The sequence below is a fragment of the Callorhinus ursinus genome, unplaced genomic scaffold, assembly GCF_003265705.2.
Source record: "Callorhinus ursinus isolate GAN/ISIS: 27379988/994484 unplaced genomic scaffold, GSC_fseal_2.0 scaffold25, whole genome shotgun sequence".
In the NCBI taxonomy this organism is placed as follows: domain Eukaryota; kingdom Metazoa; phylum Chordata; class Mammalia; order Carnivora; family Otariidae; genus Callorhinus; species Callorhinus ursinus.
Genome location: NW_027397087.1, coordinates 1,288,159 through 1,310,438, shown reverse-complemented (window position 1 = coordinate 1,310,438; position 22,280 = coordinate 1,288,159). Strand labels below are relative to the sequence as shown.

Sequence of the window (22,280 nt, the reverse complement as noted above, 5' to 3'; positions counted from 1 at the left end):
TGCTACCTGCTTTGTTGTTGCTTTCGGGTTTTACAACAACTGTCAGTAAATTGGATTGATTATGCACACACACAGAGTATTTGGTTGTGTCCTTCATCTTGGGTATTTTACTTTCGTTTACTTTTTCTACAAATCTTAAAGAGGAAGATTCCAGAAAGTATCCTGTCTGAGGCACTCTGTTATGCTAGTAGAAGGAATCTCAATACTTAGTTTATTCTCAAGAAACAAAAGCAGGTGGTACTATGGCCCACTCCCCTCATTGGAGGTCCTATTAGAACATCTGCCTACAAGTGGGTGGGCTGTCATGGGTGAATTGCAAGGCCCAAGGAAGGTGTTATACCTCACTTCAGAGGCCAAAGATCCCAGAATCAATGATAAAAGCAAAGGAAATTGACTTAAAAATAAAGAATGGATCATAAAAACGTGGCTATTTTGCACAATTTGTCACAGTCTATGTAGTGCCGAGGTAGAATTAGAATTGGATGGTCTCTGGTTCTCAGGTCATGGTGCTTAGACTACATCAAGATGGAGACACAGAGCAAACTCATCAGCATTTATAATTGAACATGGGAGGTTGAAGTGTCCTGGTCAGATCCCCTTTTTAAAATTAGGTTCAGATCAATGTTAAATCCAGAGACCTAAATTTTCCTACCGTAACTGTATTATTGACGCCTGCCATACCTCTTAGGTTAGACACTGAACAGCATGATTTGCTCTAGTATTCCAGCTTTTTCCCATTCATTCTTCACCCTGGCTGATGTGCCTAAGGAAGAAAGAAACCAAAGGGGTAAGTGCATACACTGGGGGATGGTCACTCACCTGGTGTGTTCTCATTGGGTGAGAGAGAAGTATTCAAAATACCAACATTACAAACCAAATTTTATAGAAAACCTTCCTGTGGAGCCAGAGATTCCCTTGGTACCAACTAGATCATTATTTTTCTGTCCTATGAGAATAGGAAAAATTTTAGTAATTGACCATTATTTCTAGAAGAACGTGTCACAGGTCACTGCATTCTTCCGTGTCTAATAGCAGCATGATCTATCTGAGCAGGAATTAAATGCATGTGTAAACCCTTGTGCCCACTTGTCCCCCTAATCAATGTAGGGAAAGGCTTTCCCCTTTGCCGTCTTCTCTGCAAGTTCCAAAGGGACCAAGCCGTGGGTGACGCTGAACAGTTTTTATAATCATGTCCCCAACTCTGCCTTCTCAGCAATGAAGAAAGTTACGAAGAGGAAGCAGAACACACCTTCCAGTTGCTGGAGCAGAAGGGGCCCTGGATACTGTAGGCACCTCTTCTGCTGGTCAGTCCCCAACATAAGCAAGCAGTTCCAGAGGAGTCTGAGGACTGTTTGGTCACTTCCCATAAAGCAATAGAAGAGTGTGATGAATCCATAAGTTTTTTGGGCACTGTATTTAATAGGAAATAACATGACTGGTCTGTTATCCAGTTACCGTTGGGGTGCCTACCATGTACCAGGCTACTTCAGGCACTGGAGATGCAATGTTGAGAAACACCGTATCTCGGAGAGTTACATTTTAATGAAGAAGGAGAGAACTAAGAAATACATATTCTTAGGTGATAAGTGCTAGTTGGAAAAGAAAGCAGATTAAGCAAAATGGGCAGCACAGAGTGAGGATGAGGTTGTAATTATATATTGGGTAATCAGGAAAGGCCCCTCTGCTGAGGGGACATGGAGCAGACACCTAAAGGAAGTGAAGGTGGGAGCCGTGCAGGCATCTGTGGGGAGAGCATTCTGGGCAAAAGGAGCAGTGAGCACAAAGGGTGTGAGGGAGGGTCTCGCCTCAAAAACTGGGGCTCTTAGGAGGAGACAAGCGTGGCTGAAACTGAGTAAGCAAGAGGGTGATAGAAGAGAGGTTGTTCAGAGATGGGCCTAATTTTGAACCTCACAGGCCACAGTAAGAATTCTGCCTTTTTTCTGAGTGAGACAGCCCCTGGAGTGTTTTGAAGAGTGGGATGATCTAGCTCAGGTTTTAAAAGCCTCTGTGGGGAGAGAGAAGAGGTGGAGAGAAGAGGTGGGAGTGGGAAACCTGCCAGGAGCTGACGCCCAAGCCACGTGGTGCAGGCGGCTGCACGGTGGGCCAGCTGGATCCATTCTGAAGGCTGGATGGATAGGATTTGTTGCTGGTGTGGATGTGAGGTGAGAGAAAGAAAGGAATCAATAGGACTCCAGGTTTTATGTTAATGAATTAATTATTTATTGCCTGAGACCCTAAAGAAGGGGTTGCTATGTCCTGAGACAGAGAAGTCTCTGGGAAGATTCTCAGGAGAGACCTTTAGAAGTTGGATTTTGGAGATACTAAGCAGATGGAGATAAAAGCTGGAGTTCAGGGAAGAAGCCTAAGCTGGTGATACAAACATGAGAGCCATTCATGTACACATAGTTTGGTTTTTGTTGTTTTTTTTTATGTTAGTCACCATACATTACATTATTAGTTTTTGATGTAGTGTTCCATGATTCATTGTTTGCATATAACACCCAGTGCTCCGTGCAGTACGTGCCCTCCTTAATACCCATCACCGGGCTAACCCATCTCCCCACCCCCTCCCCTCTAGAACCCTCAGTTTGTTTCTCAGAGTCCATAGTCTCTCATGGTTCATCTCCCCCTCTGATTTCTACCCCCTTCATTTTTCCCTTCCTTCTCCTAATGTCCTCCATGCTGTTCCTTATGTTCCACAAATAAGTGAAGCCATATGACAATTGATTTTCTCTGCTTGACTTGTTTCACGTAGCATAATCTCCTCCAGTCCCATCCATGTTGATGCAAAAGTTGAATATTCATCTTTTCTGATGGCTGAGTAATATTCCATTGTATATATGGACCACATCTTCTTTACCCATTCGTCTGTTGAAGGGTATCTCAGCTCTTGCCACAGTTTGGCTATTGTGGACATTGCTGCTATAAACATTGGGGTGCAGGTGTACCTTTGGATTACCACATTTGTATATTTGGGGTAAATATCCAGTAGTGCAATTGTTGGGTCATAGAGTAGTTCTATTTTTAATTTTTTGAGGAACCTCCACACTGTTTTCCAAAGTGGCTGTACCAACTTGCATTCCCACCAACGGTGTAAGGGGGCTCCCCTTTCTCCACAACCTCTCCAACATTGGTTGTTTCTTGCCTTGTCAATTTTGGCCATTCTAACTGGTGTAAGGTGGTATCTAAATGTGGTTTTGATTTGAATTTCCCTGATGGCTAATGATGAACCTTTTTTCATGTGTATGTACATGTAGTTCTTTAAAACCATGAAAGCAAATGAGATAATGAAGGAAGGGAGTGCCGGTAAAGGAAAGAACTCAAAGGAATAGTCTGGGAGCGCTCTAGGGAGCAGCAGAGAGGGAAAGAGGAAGGCATGGCAGCCAGGGTGACTGAGAAGGATCTGCTAGTCAATAGAGGGGAAAGCCAAAAGGTCTACCCTATGAGCCAAATGATGAAAGTTTTCAAAGAAGGAAGGGATTATAAACTATATCAACTTTGTCGCCTGGGATCTCGAAATTTCCATTTTACTGCATTTTGCAACTATCAGTGAGTAGTAAGGAATGAGAGATGGGAACCACCCCTCATTTTTGAGAGATTAGAAAAACAACGAAGAGTTCCAAAGGTGTAATCATACTACATCAAAAACAGACAACAGCAAGAGAAAACTCGTAGAAAGGTTGTCTCTAGGGACAAAATAAAACATCCCCAGCTTCTGTGAGTTGGACATTGGACTAGCTAGCCTCCTCCCTCAGCTTATAACCTTTAGCTTCAATAATTTTTAAATGAGATTAAAAATATTTGTGTGTCTCATGGGGCTGTTGTGGAAGCAGGGTATCCTAGCTCCTTCTTTATAATCCCCACTATTTCCATGTTGGCGTTCCAGACCCTACAAGTAAGAAAATGAAGATTTTTGTATGCAATTTTTATGCATAAGCATTTTTGTTACTAGCTGTTTTCAAAGTATATGATTTGTTTTTTACAGAGTAAAAATATTTTTACTCTGTGCCAGGCACTATGCAGAGCATTGAGGGTTCACAGGGAAATGAGAGGCCCCTGCCTCCAAGGACCTTAGAATCTAAGGAAGCAAATAGTCAGAATGGTTGATATTTAGAACATACAGTAGACCACCAGTACCATTAATCCTTGTGAAATAATTGAGGGATAGTCTCATCGTCTTAAGAGCCCACTGATTTTTTGCTTTTTTGGGGTAAAGGCTGACAATGAGTGCTCTCACCCATGTCTGCATATATTAAGCAGATAGCTCTAACTGTATCAGTTTCCTAACATAGTGTCTGATGTTCAAGATGAGTGGCTGGGACACATCTTCCTTTTTAGAACAATAAATGGTTATGGATTTTCCTCTGCAGTAATGCCTGCACTTAAATGTGGACGATGAAATCTGCTGGACTGCACTCTGTCCCACGCGCTCCCTGCTCACGAGCTTCTTGGTACCGGTGATGTGCAGATCTAACTATAGGGCTGTCATCAGCTGCCTAATGATCTACCTTAAATAGGACTGTCAGCCATTTTGTTTTGTCCCAAAGGGTTCTTTGCAAATGACCCACGGAGAAGAGGGGGAGCCAAGGTGCCCCCAGCCATCAACACAGGGCTCCAAATATGGTGGTTGTGACCCTTGGGCCGGGAGCCAGGGTATAAGAGAGAAGCAGTAGGGATAGAATAGGCAAGCTCCATTCATTTTTAAGTTCAAAGTCTTTCATCTGGAGGAGTATAGAAAGAACTTTACTTTGTCAGAGATGACCTATGATAATATGAAATCTAAGCCAAGAGAGTCAAAGGCCGTATATCCTTGTTCAGGGACAATCACTCAACACCAACACAGGCTGAATCTTTGACAAGAATAGCTGGCACTTATGAACCACATAGCTTGGAGGGATGCTGACAGATGATACACCTTGGATTGTAATCATTCCTCCCCCTCTCTTACAAGTTTGGGGATGATGTACACCCCTTCCAGTGTTACAGTCATTGGACACAGAAAAATTTTGTTTGATTTTTAGCTCTCTGGTTGTTCTCTCTGGCATTGTGCTCTGTGATTTGGTTACTTTTCAATGTTGTATGGCCATGTGAGGGGGCTGGGAGTTATCTATTTTTATCGACACTGTCACTGTGGGTTTTAAAGTTAGGGAGATGTGAATTCAGACCTATTACTAAGGTCAGTCTCTCGGGAGACTCTTGGGCATCATGGTGAACGGGACAGGCTCCTGATTCAGAGAGTCCCAAGGTTCAAGGTCAGAATCTATTATATAATTTATATGCTGTGTGGTGCTAGGCAAATTAACCTCTCTGTGCTTCAACCTCTTTATCTACAAATAGAAAGGATAATTAGTATCTACCTTACAGGGAGGTTGTAAGGACAAAACTGAGATGCTGTGATATGGTGGCACATAATGACGGTTCATTAAATATTCCCTGATGAAAGTTGCCTGATTCCTCTGATCCTTGGTATCCTTATTCTTAAAATGATGTTGTGGTTAATTTTAAATAATCTAGGGGGACATCTCAGCAGTGTGGTATGGAATGAATAGTTGATATTATTATCAATAATAATAATAATAAGTAACAAAACAAAAACATATGAAATGGGCTTCAAAGCCTCATTATTATTGCTTATTCTCTACTTTTTTATGTCAACATCTGTTCTCATGAGATTATTCAGTTCTGACTCATCAGTGAAAAGTGACCTTTTATGCAGTAATTATTGTTACATGGGTGAGAGTAGACAGATCTCTTTTTAAAATCTGATTCCATATCTCAATCAGTCGATACTTTTACCAAACACATTATGTTTCTAGCTTGGATGGGGAAGTAGTTTCCTGCACTGAGTTTGTAATTAACTAGGGTTACAAGGTAAAAAACACGCATTCAATAAATTATAACCGGGTGTATATTGTGCATAAGGCACTATGTTAGTGAGTATACTGACAGGTATAAACATGAACCAGATGTGGATCCTGCCTTCAAGGGATGCAAAGACAGCTGAGAGGGCTGGGAGAGAGAGCATGGATGCAGACTGCCTGGATTGGGTACCAGACTCTACCCGTCTCCACCGTGAGACTGTAGGCAAGTTACTGAACTGCTCTGTGCAGGGGCTCCTCCTTTGTCAAGTGCAGGTGACACTAGTACTGACACCATAGTGTTGGGGTGAAACTTAGCTGGGTTATTATACATAAAGCACAGTGTCTGTCCTGTACTCTGAGATCAGTAAATGTTAACCATTTCAAAATACATAGTTGGGGATAAGGCTGCATATAAACAACATAATGTAAGAGTATGGTGATATTGCTATGGAAATTTGGCTAGAGGAGAGATTACGTAGGCTTCATAAAGGAATGTGGTATTTGAGCTAAGCTTGGGAGGATATATAATATATACACATGGAAAAACAAGGCAAATCAGGGCAGCTTTAGAATCAGATAGTACGAGTAAGAGCATGAAGGGGTGGACAAGGCAAAGGAACTCTACAGGGAATAAGTTGGGAAGAAAAGAAAGTGAAGGTCTTCATATGCTGGTTCAAGGAATTTGTATTTGCTACATGGACAGTGGAGAGAGGGTCGTTACGGATTTTCAACAGAAAAACGGTGAGGTCAGAGCTGTGTAACAGACCAGAGGAAAAAAACTCTGAGTGTCTTAATAGCTTGTCTTGGTCCCTAGACCTCCAGTCTGTCCTTTCTCTAGCCCATTTACTGTAGGACCAGAAGGAGGGAAGACTCAGAGACAGGAGATGGTGTTTGGGCCGGGGTTGCCAAGAGGTTGGGTGTGTCACTACCAAACATGGGGAACATAAAAGGATGAGTAGACTGAAAAGTGCCTTTGGGTGCATTGGGACATGTTGGTTTGTGGCGTTGATAAGTATATGGATAAATTCAGGAATGAGTGGAGGTTTGGAACCTTAGAGTACCACCAAGTTGGAGGTAGAGATGGTCCAGCAACTCCTCCAAATAAAACTGGAAGCCTGAAGAATGGATGAGTTTGCTAAAGGAAGCTGACAAGACCACCCTTGACTGATCCCTATATGTAGGGATAGCAAGAGAAATTGAACATGGAAAGGATCCATCAGACAGGCAGGAGAACAAGGAGAACACAGAGTTGAGTAAAGGGACAGAAGAGTTTCAAGAAGGAGCATTTTAGGGATGCTAGACAAGACTTATTTGGGATATGGGAAGGTAGTAGGAATGGAAGAGAGATGGGGCTGGAGGCAGAGGGGAGAACTCACTTCCAGGGGAGTGGGCAGAGACCGTTTGATGTATTAGGTAGAAATCAGGAAATGCTTATGTGATCTTTAGTATTATTTCCTAGGAACTTAAGACATGTGTACCCCTCATCCTTAAGGACAGAGACTAGGTCTAAAAAGTCTTGTTACTGATTATTCTGCCTTCTGACCTAGCTGAAGGTCAGCACTTAAATGTGCTCTTTATTTTGTCTTTTTGTCTTACTGTTGGGGGGAAGTGGTGATTTGATATAGACTGAGTTGGATCTGCTGTGAGTCCTACAAAAAGGGGAAGGTGGAGGTCTTGTGGTCTTGTTCCAGTGAAACCAGAGTTCAGACAAAGTGAAAACATATTATTAAAAAAAATCCCATAAGTTGATAGAACAAAATCCCAGAGTTCTGTTATTTTCTCTATCAAAAAATCCTTTTCCTTCCTGGCATAGAGGAAGAGAGGGCAGTGCCCTCTGGGAACTGGAAATCCTGGTGAAAGAGCGCAAGAACTATAAGAGAATGAGAGAGCAGGAAAGGGAAGATTGGGTTCATAGAGCAAGATAGTCTGGCTCTGAGTAGGATTAGTTCTGGATTTAGAATAGGAATCGTCTAGGTTTTGACAAAGAATGTTTGCCATACTGTGTTACTAAAACTGTGGAATAATTAGGTCGGGGTGTTCATTTTGAAGAGATTGTCCACATGAACCTTGAAGTTAGGTGAGATCATGGCTCAAGTGGCGGGGACAAAGGCAATGAGCTGGCCTTTCGGCCATCAGCTTCAATACTCCTGTATTAATAGATCTTGTGTTATAAAACCTGCTGTGCTCTGAAGTCTCGTGGCAGAAGCCTTTGTCGTTGGATGGTAGTCAATAAATGTGTGTTGAATTCACACAAAAATGACCAAATTTTCTGGTTGTAATTAAGAGATCCATGAGGGCGCCTGGGTGGCTCAGTCAGTTAAGCATCTACCTTTGGCTCAGGTCATGATCCAGTCCTGGGATTGAGTCCTGCATCGGGCTCCCTGCTCAACGGGGTGTCTGCTTCTCCCTCCCTCTCTCTCTTTCTCTCTCTCTCAAATAAATAAGTTAAATCTTTAAAAAAGAGAGAGAGAGATAAATGGTAGCAGAATTAACTAGGATGTTGATAGTTTGCCCAAGAAGATGCAGAGATTGGCTATCACATACCTGAAAATAGAAGAGTTTTACAGCTGAGTAGGAAGGTGATCCAAATTTGGCATCGAGGGATGGGAGGAGTGCTCGAGCTTCTGGGGAGGGGAATTACAAAATGTGGAAGAACCTGCAGCCTTCAATTACAGGGAGTTCCTTGGAAATGGTATCCCCTGGAAATACCCAGATTTGATTTAAAGCAAAGGGAGAGAGGGAACAGGGGAAGAAAATGTATGTCAGCACAGGAACAAGTGAATGAGGGAGGGCTGGTAACCGGAGAGGCTTGTGTTCTGTGTTTAACCAGGGAGTGAGGGAAGTGATGAGATGGGTTGACTTGACTTGTGGTTCTGCATGGAACTTTGGTGCAAAGATTATAGCGTCAAGTAAGTACTCGAAGGCTCGAGGTGTCCATCTCTTGCAGGTTTGCAGAGGTGGTCGGTGCGAAGACAGGCATGGGCTGCCGCTTCAGGTGTTGTCTGCAGCCAGGTCAGCATGGAGCATCCAGTGTCAGCCAGCATGGGGAAGAAAGTGACAGTGTTTGGAGAGCGGGAAACTTGGTGCAGAGTCCCATGCCCATCTGTGTGTCACCCAGAGGGTGGACCTAGGAAAGCTTGTATGCTGGGCTGTTCTTCAGCAGACAGCTGTTGAGCCAGGGCAGGTCCCTTTATCTCATTAGCTGATGGGCAGCCTAGGTTAGGAAGATAGGAATTAGAGGACATGTTAAGTTTCAGAAGACAGAGATGTGGGGCACCTGTGTGGCTCAGTCATTAAGCATCTGCCTTTGGCTCAGGTCATGATCCCAGGGTCCTGGGATTGAGCCCCGCATCGGGCTCCCTGCTCAGCGGGGAGCCTGCTTCTCCCTCTCCCACTCCCCCTGCTTGTGTTGTCTCTGTTAAATAAATAAATCTTTTTTTTTTTTTAAGAAGAGAGGCAGCCAGTGCAAGGTCAAGCCAAGGTGGTGTGGGCACCTTGAAGTTGAATGGGAATGGGAAATGAAGTCATGGAAACAGGTGTCTTCAGCTCAAGCTGAGGAGAAAATTTTGGCGACTCTCACCCGTTCCTGAAAAGTCTGGTCCGTAACACACTCCTGTGATTTCTAAATGCCTATTCTTTGGGGTTTTTTTTGTGTGTTTTCTTTTTTTGCTGGTGAGTTGTGCATAGGTGGGAGATACTTAAATATTCCTCAGTAGGGGGTCCTGTTGACATTTTGGACAGAAAAATTATGTGTTTGGAGAACTGCCTCTTGCAGTACAGACCCCTTAACTCCCGTGACCCATTGCACAATGCACATAGCGCCCCTCGGTCATTTTGACAACTGAGAGGACTCCCTTGCTGCCTGTGCCCTTTGGGAGGATGTGATTACCTCTGGTCACCACAAGAGCTGGGGGAGACTCCACCTGGGGGAAAACTTCATTGTCTTCAGAGATTTCACTGAATCCGCATTTTGAGAGTGTAGCGCCATTCTGGAGTTTTATTCCATCTCAACTCAAATGAAGACCATGAATTCTGACTTCACTATAAGCAGAGGCTTTTAAACTTATTACTGACTCAATTTAATGATGAACAGCGACATTTCCGTGCCAGTAACAGTGTGGAGCTTTTTTTTTTTTCTCTCTCTCTCTCCTCAGTCTTCTTTTCATATGTCTGTGATTTGTGGCTTCTCACATTTTCCTATAGCCCCAGCCCAATCTCTGGGTACCAGCAGACATCTTTTGGGGGGATCTCTTACTATCGAATCTCTTTATCTTCCCATCAGGTGGAAGGATTTTATTTTTTCCATGTGACCAGGCACATGGCAGACACCTTTCAAGAAAAACCGTTTCTGTTCAGTCCACCTGTCCAATGTTCAGGGACCAACACTAACATCAGGGGCCTGGGGATGAGGCAGGGCAACAGGAGAGCCTTTCCTAGGGAGGAAGTTCCAGCTGGCCCTCCTCTTGTTACTCCTTTAACTCAACCACACCTGCAGATGTTTTTGATGTTGGAAACCCAAAGGTAAAGTGGTGGGGAGAGCGGGGGCATAGATGGACAGATTGGAGGAATGATAAGGAAAATTGTTTCCTCTCAGCCTCAGGCAGGGTTGTGCAAGAGATGAGCATGTTAGTGTAAATAGAGGTTGGCCTCATTTCTGGACCATCAACAAGAGGAATGCTGTTCAAACAAGGTCTCTGCAATTTCAGGAGGGTTGTTTTGAGAGTGATGCGTAGGAGAGAGGTCCCCCTCTTTAAGAATTCAGAGTGGTTCCTCTACTTGACCTTCAGCTCCTCCCTTCAATGTGAATCCTCCAGGCTTCTCTCAGCCTTCCTTTCCCATATGTTTAGGACTCATTTCCTGTCACCGTCCACAGCTTCCTTCTGTCATCCCTGGCAAATGTGTTACCCACTATGTGCACCCGCATCCCCCCCACAACACGGCTCTTGCCTCCTCCAAGCCTGACGCCAAATGGACTTTCCCTCCACGGATCCCATCTCTGCTTGATCTCTGCTGTTGTCTCTCTTCCCCTAGATCACATCTCACTGTCCTGTTCCTGTTGTTTATTTGGAGATTGCTTAGATTTACTCTCCTGTCCATCCACGTATTGAAATTGTCTGCTCACCTGGATTGTGTGCCTTTCCTGTGTCCCAGCAGTGAGGCTCATGCTGCAGATGTCTGTGGTGTATACGTTCCATATCACGGACCTGCTCCCACTAACGCCACCGCAGAGTTGAGAGTTCTGACTTGGGAGGTCCTCAGCACGGCCCTGTGAATAGCACACTCTCCTTTTCTGTATCACATGCAAAAGCATGTACCTCTCGGTGTACCTGATAACGATGCAACAAGGTGACTTGGGGACCTGGTTCCATGTGGGGAGGCGGCCCCGCTCACTCACATGCGTGTCTCTATTCTGCCGGCAGGAAGATGAGGTGGTTCTCCAGTGCATCGCAAACATTCACAAGGAGCAGAGGAAGTTCTGCCTGGCAGCCGAGGGCCTTGGGAACCGCCTGTGCTTCTTGGAACCCACTTCAGAAGCCAAGGTAAGACTGATCACCTGCCCTGTGCCTTCTCCCCTTGGCCTCCCAGCAGTCATTTGGGGGGAAGGAGCTGCATGGAGGGGATGAGGAAGGAGATGAGGAAGAAGGGAGAAAGAACACATTTGTTTTGAAAAGGGGAGGCAGATCAGATTTAAACCATACCTCTCCCCAGCACCGGAACCCCTGCAGTAGGAACCCAGAGCAGTGAAGAATTGTTTGCCATTCTTACCAGGATACCAATGATGCCTTGAGGTCACTGTCAGCCCTCGCAGAAGAGGTTCTCTTCATCCTTCCAGAACACCGTTTTGTGTTAACTCCTGGAAGTCTGAGTGCATGTTCTTTATTCTCAGCCAGCACTGATAGCTCCAGGGACTCACTGGGGCTTGGGCTTGGGTTTCACAGCAAGCACGCTGCTCTCCATTCTGACTGTGCTGAGATCATCATCTCCACCTGCCCACTGTGACCTGGGGGGCAGAGAGGAGCATCCGTGCTGGTCCTTGCCTGTGTGGTGGCATGTAATGTCCTGTCTCTTCAGCTGCACTTTCAGACCGTCTCTGCTTTTCTTGATTTCTGTGTCAGGTGGATCTGTGTTCACAGTACTTCGCCGTCCTGGCCAGACCTTTAGATCAGTCAGGGTTCTCCAGAGAAACATGTCTTGCTTTCTCTTGATGGGTGGGTGGATAGATAGAGAGGTATTGAAGATACTGCCTCTTGCGATCATTGGGGCTGGCAAGTCTGAAATCTGTATGTCAAATCAGCAGATCAGAAACTCAGGCAGAAGTTAATGCTGTCTTGAGGCAGAATGTTTTTTTCTCCAAGAAACCTCAGTTTGTTTTTTTAAGGCCTTCAACAGATGAGGTGAGGCCCACCCACATTCTCAAGGGTAACTTTTACTTGAAGTCAACTGTAGATGTTAATCACATCTATCAAATACCTTCACATCAAAACCTGGATTGGTGCTTGATTAAATAATGGAGTACTGTCGTCTAGCCACGGTGACATACAACTGACCATCCTGCCCTCCAAGCTCAGTTTTCTCACAGAACCATTTTTTTTGTTTGTTTGTTTGTCTTTTTAATAAGCAGAAAATTGTTACTGTATTTTCCCATAGGCCCACGTGAGGGGCATGTCATTTCTCCACAGGGACCTACACAATCACAGACACATATGTGTAGTTCCACCGAATCCTAGAACACCAGATATGTACTGTGATGGCCATATCTCCCAGAAGCCCTTGTCCTCTCCATCATGTTTTTGCCCTCCCATGGAGGTCACCAATCCCTGAGTACCAATGTCTATTTGTGACAATGTATGGCCAGTGCCAGTAGGACAGAGTCCCATTAAAATAAATGATAAAGAGAGGGGTGCCTGGGTGGCTCTGTTGGTTAAGCATCTGACTCTTGATTTCAGCTCAGGTCATGATCTTAGGGTCCTGGGATCCAGCCCAGCATCAGGCTCTACGCTCAGCAGGGACTCTGCTTGGGATTCCCTCTCTCCCTCTGCCCCTCCTCATAATAAAAAAGTGGCAAAAGAAGATTTTTTTTTTCTTTTTAAAGTTCTTAGACTTGATTTCCCTGAGGTCTTTCTCATTTGCTTTTGTCCTAAACTACGTATTTTTCTTTTCATTCCTAGCAGTCTGGGATAATAGTAAGATCACTAGATTAGAAATCATGAAGTTAATTCTCAGCCAATAGCTAGTCATGTGACTATGGGCAAGCCACTCAAAGTTGTTTTCCGTTTTCTCATCTGCCAGATGGGGTATGGCCTGGTGCAGTGGAAAGAACATTGGCCTAAAGTGGAAACCCGTGGTACCATTTTCTGGTCATCCACTGAGTATGGCATGGGGCAGTGGTTTAGGGCACAGACTCTGGAGCCAGACCATCAGAGTTGGAATCCTGTCTCTTACCACTCACCAGCTAAGCTGGGATCTTGGCCGAGGTACTCCACCTTTCTGAGCTTAGTTTCCTCATCTGCTTAATGGGAATTTAATAGTAACTACCTAAATAGGTTGTTATGAGGATTAAGTGAGCTAATACATGTGAAGTGCCTAGCACATTTTAAAGTCTATATAACCATTGACTACTATGATTTAATCTTACCTAAACCAGATGGAAAACAACTATATATCCTAACCCAAGAATATTTTGTATTCCCTAGGAATAAAAATAACCCATACCACACATAAATGCATTTGAGGATGAGAAAATATCCTTCCTAACACCCACTTGACTAAGTGTTCTTATTTTTTTGAGAGAGAGAGAAAACAGAGCACACTTGTGTGCATGTGTGCAGAGTGGGGGAGGGGCAGCAGTAGAGGGAGAGAGAGAACTCCAAGCAGACTCCCCGCTGAGCACAGAGCCTGATGCAGGGCTCAATCTCATGACCCTGAGATTACAACCTGAGCCAAAATCAAGAGTCAGACACTTAACTGACTGGGCCACCCAGGCACCCCTAAGTGTTCTTATTTTAATTCTTCATTTTAAATTTAGAACAAGGTAATAAGACTGAAAAGGGGATGTAACATATCATAATTTTATCATCTTGTCACAACTGTTTTCATTTGTTTTTCATTCAGTCTTTGTCCACATGCATCTGTATGTTTTCAAAGTTGTTCTCAGAGTGGATATATAGGCATTCTGCTTTCTTTTCTTTGACGTTTTAGCCAGTTCCATAATGCTCTGTAGTCTTCATGGTTCTTAAAAAACATGTATGTGGCTTTGCTAGTTTGCTTTTGCTTCTTAGAGTAAATGTCCAGGAGAAAAATGACCGGTGTTAGGAGCATGAACAGTATTCAACTGCTTTCCCCAAAGGATATACCAGTTGTCACACCTGACATGCCCACCATCGTTACATGAGCGTATGTCTCTTTTATATATAGGATGAGGAAACTGCACCATGAGTGCTTCTCAAAAATAACAACAAACAACAACAACAACAACAACAAAAATCAGGGTCAAATTCATGGAAAGGATAGAGAAAGTTCTCAAAACTTCCTATCACCATTCCGGGGAGCGGCAGCTAGCCACCATTTTCTGAGTCTTCAGTCTTTTCTGCAGCCAGCTACACCTATGCACACATCATTCTGGCCTGTCCCTTTCCTTTCCACGAAATACATGAAATTTCCCTACCATGAAATTTCCTACCATGAAGGAATCCTGATTCCCTACCATGAAATTCCCTACCATGAAATTTCACAACCACCTGTGCCACTCTTATGTTCTCGGAAGCTAACATAAGGTGTGCAATGAAGTAAGAAGGTGTATTCCCAAGCCTGGCGCTGAGGGTGAGCCATGCATCTCAAACACCACTCTTAGCACCAGTTACAGAGCCACCCGTGACCTTGGCATTCCTAGTCAAGGGTATTTCAAGCTAGTTGAGACTCAGAGAGATAAAATTGAGATAAATTCTAGGGAGAAGACAGACCTCTGAGAAAGAAGAGATGAGATAAGGTTCTCAAAAGATATTCTTAGTGTACAAGCCCTAAGAAAAAGAGGTCACATTGAAGCAAGGCGTGAAAAGGTAGAAGAATGAGAAGCAAAAGTATGCCAACATTTGCTGTAGACATGAGACTATTTAACACTTCGGAGAGCTCTTGTGACTTTCTGTTTGCCGTGGCCCACTCTTCTCTGAAGGTCTTCTGAAACTGCAAATGTCAGCAGATGGAAGCACTGTTACTCAGCTTCCCTTTCAAAGATGCACAGCTCCAGGAATTAAAAGGTGTCTTGTTTTATAAGAAGGACTTCAGAATTAGAACCAAAGACCAGGAAACATGGAAAGGAAACATTGTTTCTTTATTTTATCAATAACAGCAGATACTTTTTTCCTGTCATTTTTTAAATTTTTTTTTTTAAGATTTTATTTATTTGACAGAGACAGTGCAGCAAAGGGAGAGAAGGAGCAGGAGCTCCCCTCTGAGGAGGGAGCGTGATGCTGGGCTCAATCCCAGGACCCTGGGATCATGACCTGAGCCGAAGGCAGACGCTTAACCTACTGAGCCACCCAGGTGCCCTTTACTGTCATTTTTAAGTGGAAAATTTGTTCCCAGGAATTTACTGCTTTTCCTCTGGCCCATATTATCTCGTCTATTTTGTACTAACAGTACCAGCTGGGAAGGGGGGTGGGGTGGATCTTACTTGGTTTAACTTAACATCCAAACTCCCGAGACTCTCATGGACTGGTTGGCACCAGTCTGTGCAGTGGGACGGGAACCACCACTTGCCTGCTGAGACATGTCAGGCACACCTGTGGGAATCCTTGCTTCTGAATCCTCCACCCCAGATGACAGCTCGAGTGCAGAGACGAGATCCACATCAGGCAGGTACCATGACTTACAAGCCTCGTGTACCACAGGAAGCAGGGTTTCTTGTAACAACCCCACAAACATAGCTTTTGGGGGCCCCACAAAGGACACCTCCCCCCAGCTAGAAGAGTCTTACACTTAGGGAATTGCAAAGATATGGCTTCCTAGTGGAGTATTTGTGTCTTCTCATTGCAGACTCAGGCTACCAGTCAGGGATCATTTTCACTATAAGCAGTGTTCCTGAGTAACCTCATTCACATAGCAGTTCTACCAGGTTGTCCTAAGAACAAAACTGGACAGTTAACTGAAGGTCCTATTCTCATGCAGAAGGAGTAAAGAATTCCATAAGCCTTCTCCCACAGCAGTCTTCATTGATGGCAATTATTTAACTACTCTGGCCTTGTCTGATGTGTCTGGAACCCCAGCACCTTTCCAAATCCTCACTTCTGCCTTCCTTAATTTTAGATCATCAAAAAGTAAGAAGCATATGGGAACTTTCTGTTGAAGATCAGTTTCAGCAGACCAAGGTTTGTTTCACTGACTTTAATGAGGATGAAACGGAAATTGTGAAGTGAAACAACTTAACCCTCATGCCCTTTATTTATTTTTTTTTTTTAAGATTTTATTTATTTGTCAGAGAGAGACAGAGCACAAGCAGAGGGAGAAGCAGGCTCCCCACTGAGCAAGGAACCCAATGCAGGACTCAATCCCAGGACCCCGGGGACCCCGGGATCATGACCTGAGGCGAAGGCAGACGCTTAGCCAACTGAGTCACCCAGATGCCCACCCTTGTGCCCTTTAAAAGCCAGAAGCATATCCAAAATCTTCAGGCTCTCAGTGTCTCAGATTGAAGTTCTGTCTCTTTGTTGGGGAACACTTCTTGGTCATGGTGTATTCAAAATGAAAAATCTGATTTCAAATCCAGTTTTCGAACTGAAAATTTCCAGGGGAAATTTTAGCCCTGTTGCCCTCCACCTCCTCTTTTGAAAATGAAGAATAGTCTGCTCTGGTTTCTGAGAAGTTGGATAGGTTCTAAAGATCCAAGATTAAACATCTGTGATTGTGCAGACATCATTATGTAGATGGCATAAATTAAGAGAATTCTAGGCTAAAAATAACTTATTTTCTATTATTTTTATTATCTTTAGCTCAGAATAGATTAACTGTTGACTTCTAAAACCCTAAGCCTATGCAAATTTGCAGAGAAGGAGGCTCTGCCTGAGGTTGTACGCTTTTCTTTGAACTTCTGATTGTTATTTTAGAGTTTAGTAGTCTCTCTGGACTTAAGATCTTATGAAAAGCCAAACTCCTGGGTGGCTCAGTCAGTTAGGCATCTGCCTTCTGCTCAGGTCATGATTCCGGGGTCCTGGGATCGAGCCCTGTGTCGGGCTCCCTGCTCCACAGGGAGCCTGCTTCTCCCTCTCCGTTTGCCTCTTGCCCACCTCGAGCTCTCTTTTGTTATCTCTGTCACTGTCTCTATCAAATAAAATCTTTAAAAAAAAAGAAAAGCCAAACTATTATAAAACCTATTTAAAAAAAAAAAAACTCCCTTGTCATGTGAGAGAGGATGATAGGTGGAAAATGTGAACCCTTTTGATTGTTTGGTTTACATTTATCAGGCATCATGTGCTCTATGCCACGTACCACGGTGGGTGCTTACATGCTCTCATTTAATTTTTTATCGCTCTATGGAACAAATATTGATCTCATTTGCAGAGAAGGATACAAGAATTTGGACAAAAGTAAATTCCTGAGGATGATTCATTCCAAACTTGAATGACTAATTCTATAGTACTCAGCAATGAAGAGTATCATGGATCCAACTTACTTACGGATAGAGAAGCCATATTTCTCCATGTGGTTAGATTTTAAGATTACCTGGGCAGATCTCCATACCCCCTCCCACAACCTTCCTGCATCTGTCCTCTGAATGCCTGACATTCTAAAGTTAGAAATTTGTATTTTGCTTAAATCAAGGAGAAACTATTAAAATACAAATGTTCCGAGAGAACACATGAAGCAATGTTAAATTTTTATATCTACTTTTTTTAAGATAGATGACATCATGAGGTATTTTCTTGAAACTTGAAAGTTAATACAGAGGAATAAAGCAGATCACTAAGTGCCTCTGTCTTAGGATATAAGGCACAGAAACACTGGAAATGTGGGATCAAATGTCTACCACATTGAATTAGGATAGTTTACCTGTCTTGATGCCTCCCCTCCGCCAGACTGTGAGCACTGAAGTGAAGACAATGGTTAAGACAGTGATTAAGAAACATGACCATGGACCATGGAACAAGACTGCTTGGGCTGGTAATTCAGGCTCCACTGATTAACAGCTATCTGACCATGGTTCCAATGATTTTACCTCTCTCTGCCTCAGTTTCCTTGACTTAAAAACTATCCATCTTATAGATTATCATGAAGATTGAGTTTCATGGGTTCCTAATTGTAAACACTTAATAACAGTGCCTGACACACCCCAAAGTGCTTTTTAAGCAATAGCTTTTTTTATCCCAAACATGGAGTCAGACACACTTGAGGTCATCAGGAGCCATTGCTTGATGAGTTACCCACATACTGAATTAAATTAGTTAAATATTTAAATTAAATATTTATTTTTTACTTTTATTTCCAATGTAGTTAACATACAGTGTTGTATTAATTTCAGGTGTACAATATAGTGATTCAGCAACTCATTGCTTGTCATCATAGTGTACTCTTCATCCCTTTCACCTATTTTACCCTTCCCCCCACCCACCTCCCCTCTGATAACCATCAGTTTGTTCTCTAGAGTTCAGAGTCTGCTTTTTGGTTTGTTTCTTTTGTTTGTTTTGTTTCTCAAATTTTACATATGAGTGAAATCATATGGTATTTGTCTTTCTCTGACTGACTTATTTCACTTAGCATAATACCCTCTAGCTCCACCCACATGGTTGCAAATAGCAAGATTTCATTTTCTTTGATGACTGAGTAGTATTCCATTGTGTAGATACACCACATCTTCTTTATTCCTCTATCAATAGACACTTGGGCTGCTTGCATATCTTGGCTGTTGTAAATAATGCTACAGTATGCGTACGGGTGCGTATATTTTTCAAAGTTAGTGTTTTGTCTTCTTTGGGCAAATACCCAGTAGTGGAATTACTGGGTCATAGGGTATTTCTATTTTTAATTTTTTGAGGAGCCTCCATACTGTTATCCACAGTGACTGTACCAGTTTACATTCCCACCAACAGTGTAGAAGGGTTCCTCTTCCTCCACATCCTCACCAACACTTGTTATTTCTTGTCTTTCTCATTCTCGCCATTCTGACAGGTGTGAGGTGATCTCTCATTGGGGTTTTGATTTGCATTTCCCTGGTGATGAGTGCTGTTGAGCATCCTTTCATGTGGCTGTTGGCCATCTGCATGTCTTTGGAAAAATGTCTGTTCATGTCTTCTGCCCATCTTCTTTTTTAAGTAGGTTCCACGCCCAGTGTGGAGCCCAAGGCAGGGCTTGAACCCATGACCCTGAGATCAAGACCTGAGCTGAGATCAAGAGTCGGAGGCTTAACTGACTGAGCCGCCCAGGTGCCCCTCTTCTGCCCATTTTTTTAATTGGATTATTTGGGTTTTTTGGTGTTGAGTTGTAGAAGTTCTTTATTTTTAGATACTAACCCTTAATCAGAAATGTCATTTGCAAATATCTTCTCCCATTCAGTAGTTGTCTTTTAGTTCTGTTGATTGTTTCTTTTGCTGTGCAGAAGCTTTTTATTTTGATGTAGTTCCAGTAGTTTATTTTTGCTTTTATTTCTCTTGCCACAGGAGGCATAGCTAGAAAAATGTTGTTATAGCTGATGTCAGAGAAGGTACTGCCTGTGTTCTCTTCTAGGATTTTTATGGTTTCAGATCTCGTATTTTAGGTCTTTAATCCATTTTGAGTTTATTTTTGTATGTAGTGTAAGAATAAATATTCTAAAGGCCTGGATTTGACCATCAGCAGGACATTTATGACATTTAAAGTGAAATTAATGAGAGTCAGAGTAAGTTAGATGAAAAGGATTAAGCAATGAGTGAATAGTTTTAAAAAATAAAGTGAATCAGTGGGATGTATGTGTTTATTATTATCGATTTCTAATTTAATTCTGATATGACCAAAGCCATGCTCTGTAGATTTAAATTCTTGGCAATTTACTGGGACTGTTTTATGGCCTAACATGTGGTCTATCTTGCTTAATACTCCATGTCTTCCACTTTTAAAAAGTGGGTCTTTTTCAGTTCTTAGCTAGTGTTGTATGAATATTAAGAGGGTTGATCATGGCGTTCAAATCTTCTGTTCTTACTGAGTTGTATTTATACTATCAATTACTGAGAGAGAGGTGTTAAAAACTATGAAGATTTGTCTGTGTCTTGCTTTAGTTCTGTCTGTTTTGTTTCATGTATTTTAAAGCTCTCTTAGGTGTGTGTATTCATATATATAGGATTTTTATTTTCTGGATGAATTAATCTTTGTGTCATTATCAAAGGCTCCTATTTATCCTTGATCTTATTGTACACTTTGATATTAACACAGCCATAAGCTTTCTTAGGTTTACTATTTTGTGGTATATCTTTTTCTATTTTTTTTTTTAAGATCTTATTTATTTGAGAGAGAGACACAGAGAGGGAACACAAGCAGGAGGAGTGGGAGAGGGAGAAGCAGGCTTCCCGCTGTGCAGGGAGCCTGATGCGGGGCTCGACCCCAGGACCCCGGGTGAGCTGAAGGATGCGCTGAAGGCAGATGCTTAACAACTGAGCCACCCAGGCACCCCTCTTTTCCTATCTTTTTTGTGTTCGGTTTGTTTTTTATCTTTATATTTAAGGCACGTCCCTCATAAGCAACATATAGTTACACGTTACTCCTCCCTCTTTTTACAATCTCTGCTGTGTTGTTGGAGTGTTCAGTCCACTTAAATTTATTGTAACAATTAATACCATTGGGTTTTAGTCTACCATCTTACTATTTTGTTTTCTTTTGTTTCCTCTGGTTTTTATTCTTCTGTTCCTCTTTTTTTTTTACCTTAGGATAAATCAAATATATTTTAGTATTCTATTTTGTCTCAATTGGCTTTTTAGCTCTACTTCTGTGTTTTATTTTTTAGTCCTTACTTTGGGGATTACAGTATAAATCCTTAACTTCTCAGAGTCTGTCTGGAGTAGTATGATACCACTTTCCTTTTATCCTCTGTGCTATTATTGTCACATGTTTTATTTTTACAAGTTACATAATATGCAGTACTTTCTTATTTTTGTTTCAGAGTCATCTTTGAATTTGTCTCAAGGAAATTAAGAAAAGGAAAATAATCATCCTTTATAATATTCATATATTTACCATTTTCAGTGCTCTTTGGTCCCCTAGATCCAGACTCCCATCTAGTAGCATTTTCCTTAAGCCTGAAGAATGTCCTTTAGCATTTCTTGTAGTGCAGGTCTGATGACAAACTCTCCCCGCTTTTGTTTCACTGACAATGTCTTTATTTTGTCTCTATTGTTGAAGGATATTTTCTCTGTAAATTCCTTGTTTGATTTTTTTTTCTTTTATCACTTTAAATATAGTGTTTTACCATCTTTGGTCTCCTTTTTTTAAAATGAAAAATGATCTATCATTCTTATGATTCCTCTATATGTAGTAAGTCTTTTTTTGCTGGCAGGTTTTAAGAATTTTCTTTATCTTTGATTTTAAACGTGTTGAATTCAAAAGCACTGTAAGACATCCAAGAAAAAATTTTGATAGGCATCTGAACGTATAAGACAGAAGTTCAGAAGAGAAGTTGGGATTAATCTTTTCAAAGCTTCAGAATATCTTTGCTTTTCAGTTTGAATGATTACATTTGAGGGTGGTTTTCTTTGCGTTTATCCTGCCTGCGTTTTGCTGAGCTTCATGGATCTTTTGGTTGTTGTTGTTTTGTTTTTAATCAAGTTTGGAAACTTGGGGGCCATTACTTCTTAAAATATTTTTTCTGCCACATTTGCTCTTTCTGAAAATCCAATTACTTATATATTAAACTGTTTGCTATTTTTCTATAGGTCCGTAAAATGGTTTATTTTTTTTCAACTATTTTTCTCTCTGTGCTTCATTTTGAATATTTCTTACTGGCTTGTCTTTATGTTAACTGATACTTTTATTTAATATAAATGTGCCATTAACTGCCTCCAGTGAATTTTTTTCCAGCTCTGTATTTTTAAATTCTGAACTTTCTATTAGTTCACATCTAAGGTGTTATATAGTAACCTCAAATTCTCTTCTGCCATTATTCTCATTTTTTCCTCTAAGTTTATTAACGTAGTATAATAGTTATTTTAAATACTTGACTATTAATACCAGTATCTGGATTGTCTGTGGGTCTACTCCTACTAACTGAGCTTTCTCTTGATAATGAGTCACATTTTCCTATTTCTTTTGATATCTAGTAATTGTATACTGAAGATTGTAGGTGGTATTTTTTATCTTCCCCTGAAGATATCTCCCCCTCATTTTTTTTTCTTCCCCTGAAGGGTATTGCATTTTATTCTAGCAGGCAGTTAAATTATCAGTGGACCTCCTTGATCTTATGGAGGC

The 22,280-nt window shown here is 42.1% G+C and overlaps 1 protein-coding gene across 1 annotated transcript in view; it reads left to right on the top strand.

The window, feature by feature from the left end:
• Positions 1 to 22,280, top strand: part of RYR3 (ryanodine receptor 3) — a 518,087-nt gene that overhangs the window by 147,014 nt on the left and 348,793 nt on the right. The window contains exon 2 of the mRNA XM_073877464.1: positions 11,282 to 11,401. Coding sequence (XP_073733565.1) covers positions 11,282 to 11,401 — 120 coding nt within the window. The remainder of the gene's footprint in view (positions 1 to 11,281; positions 11,402 to 22,280) is intronic.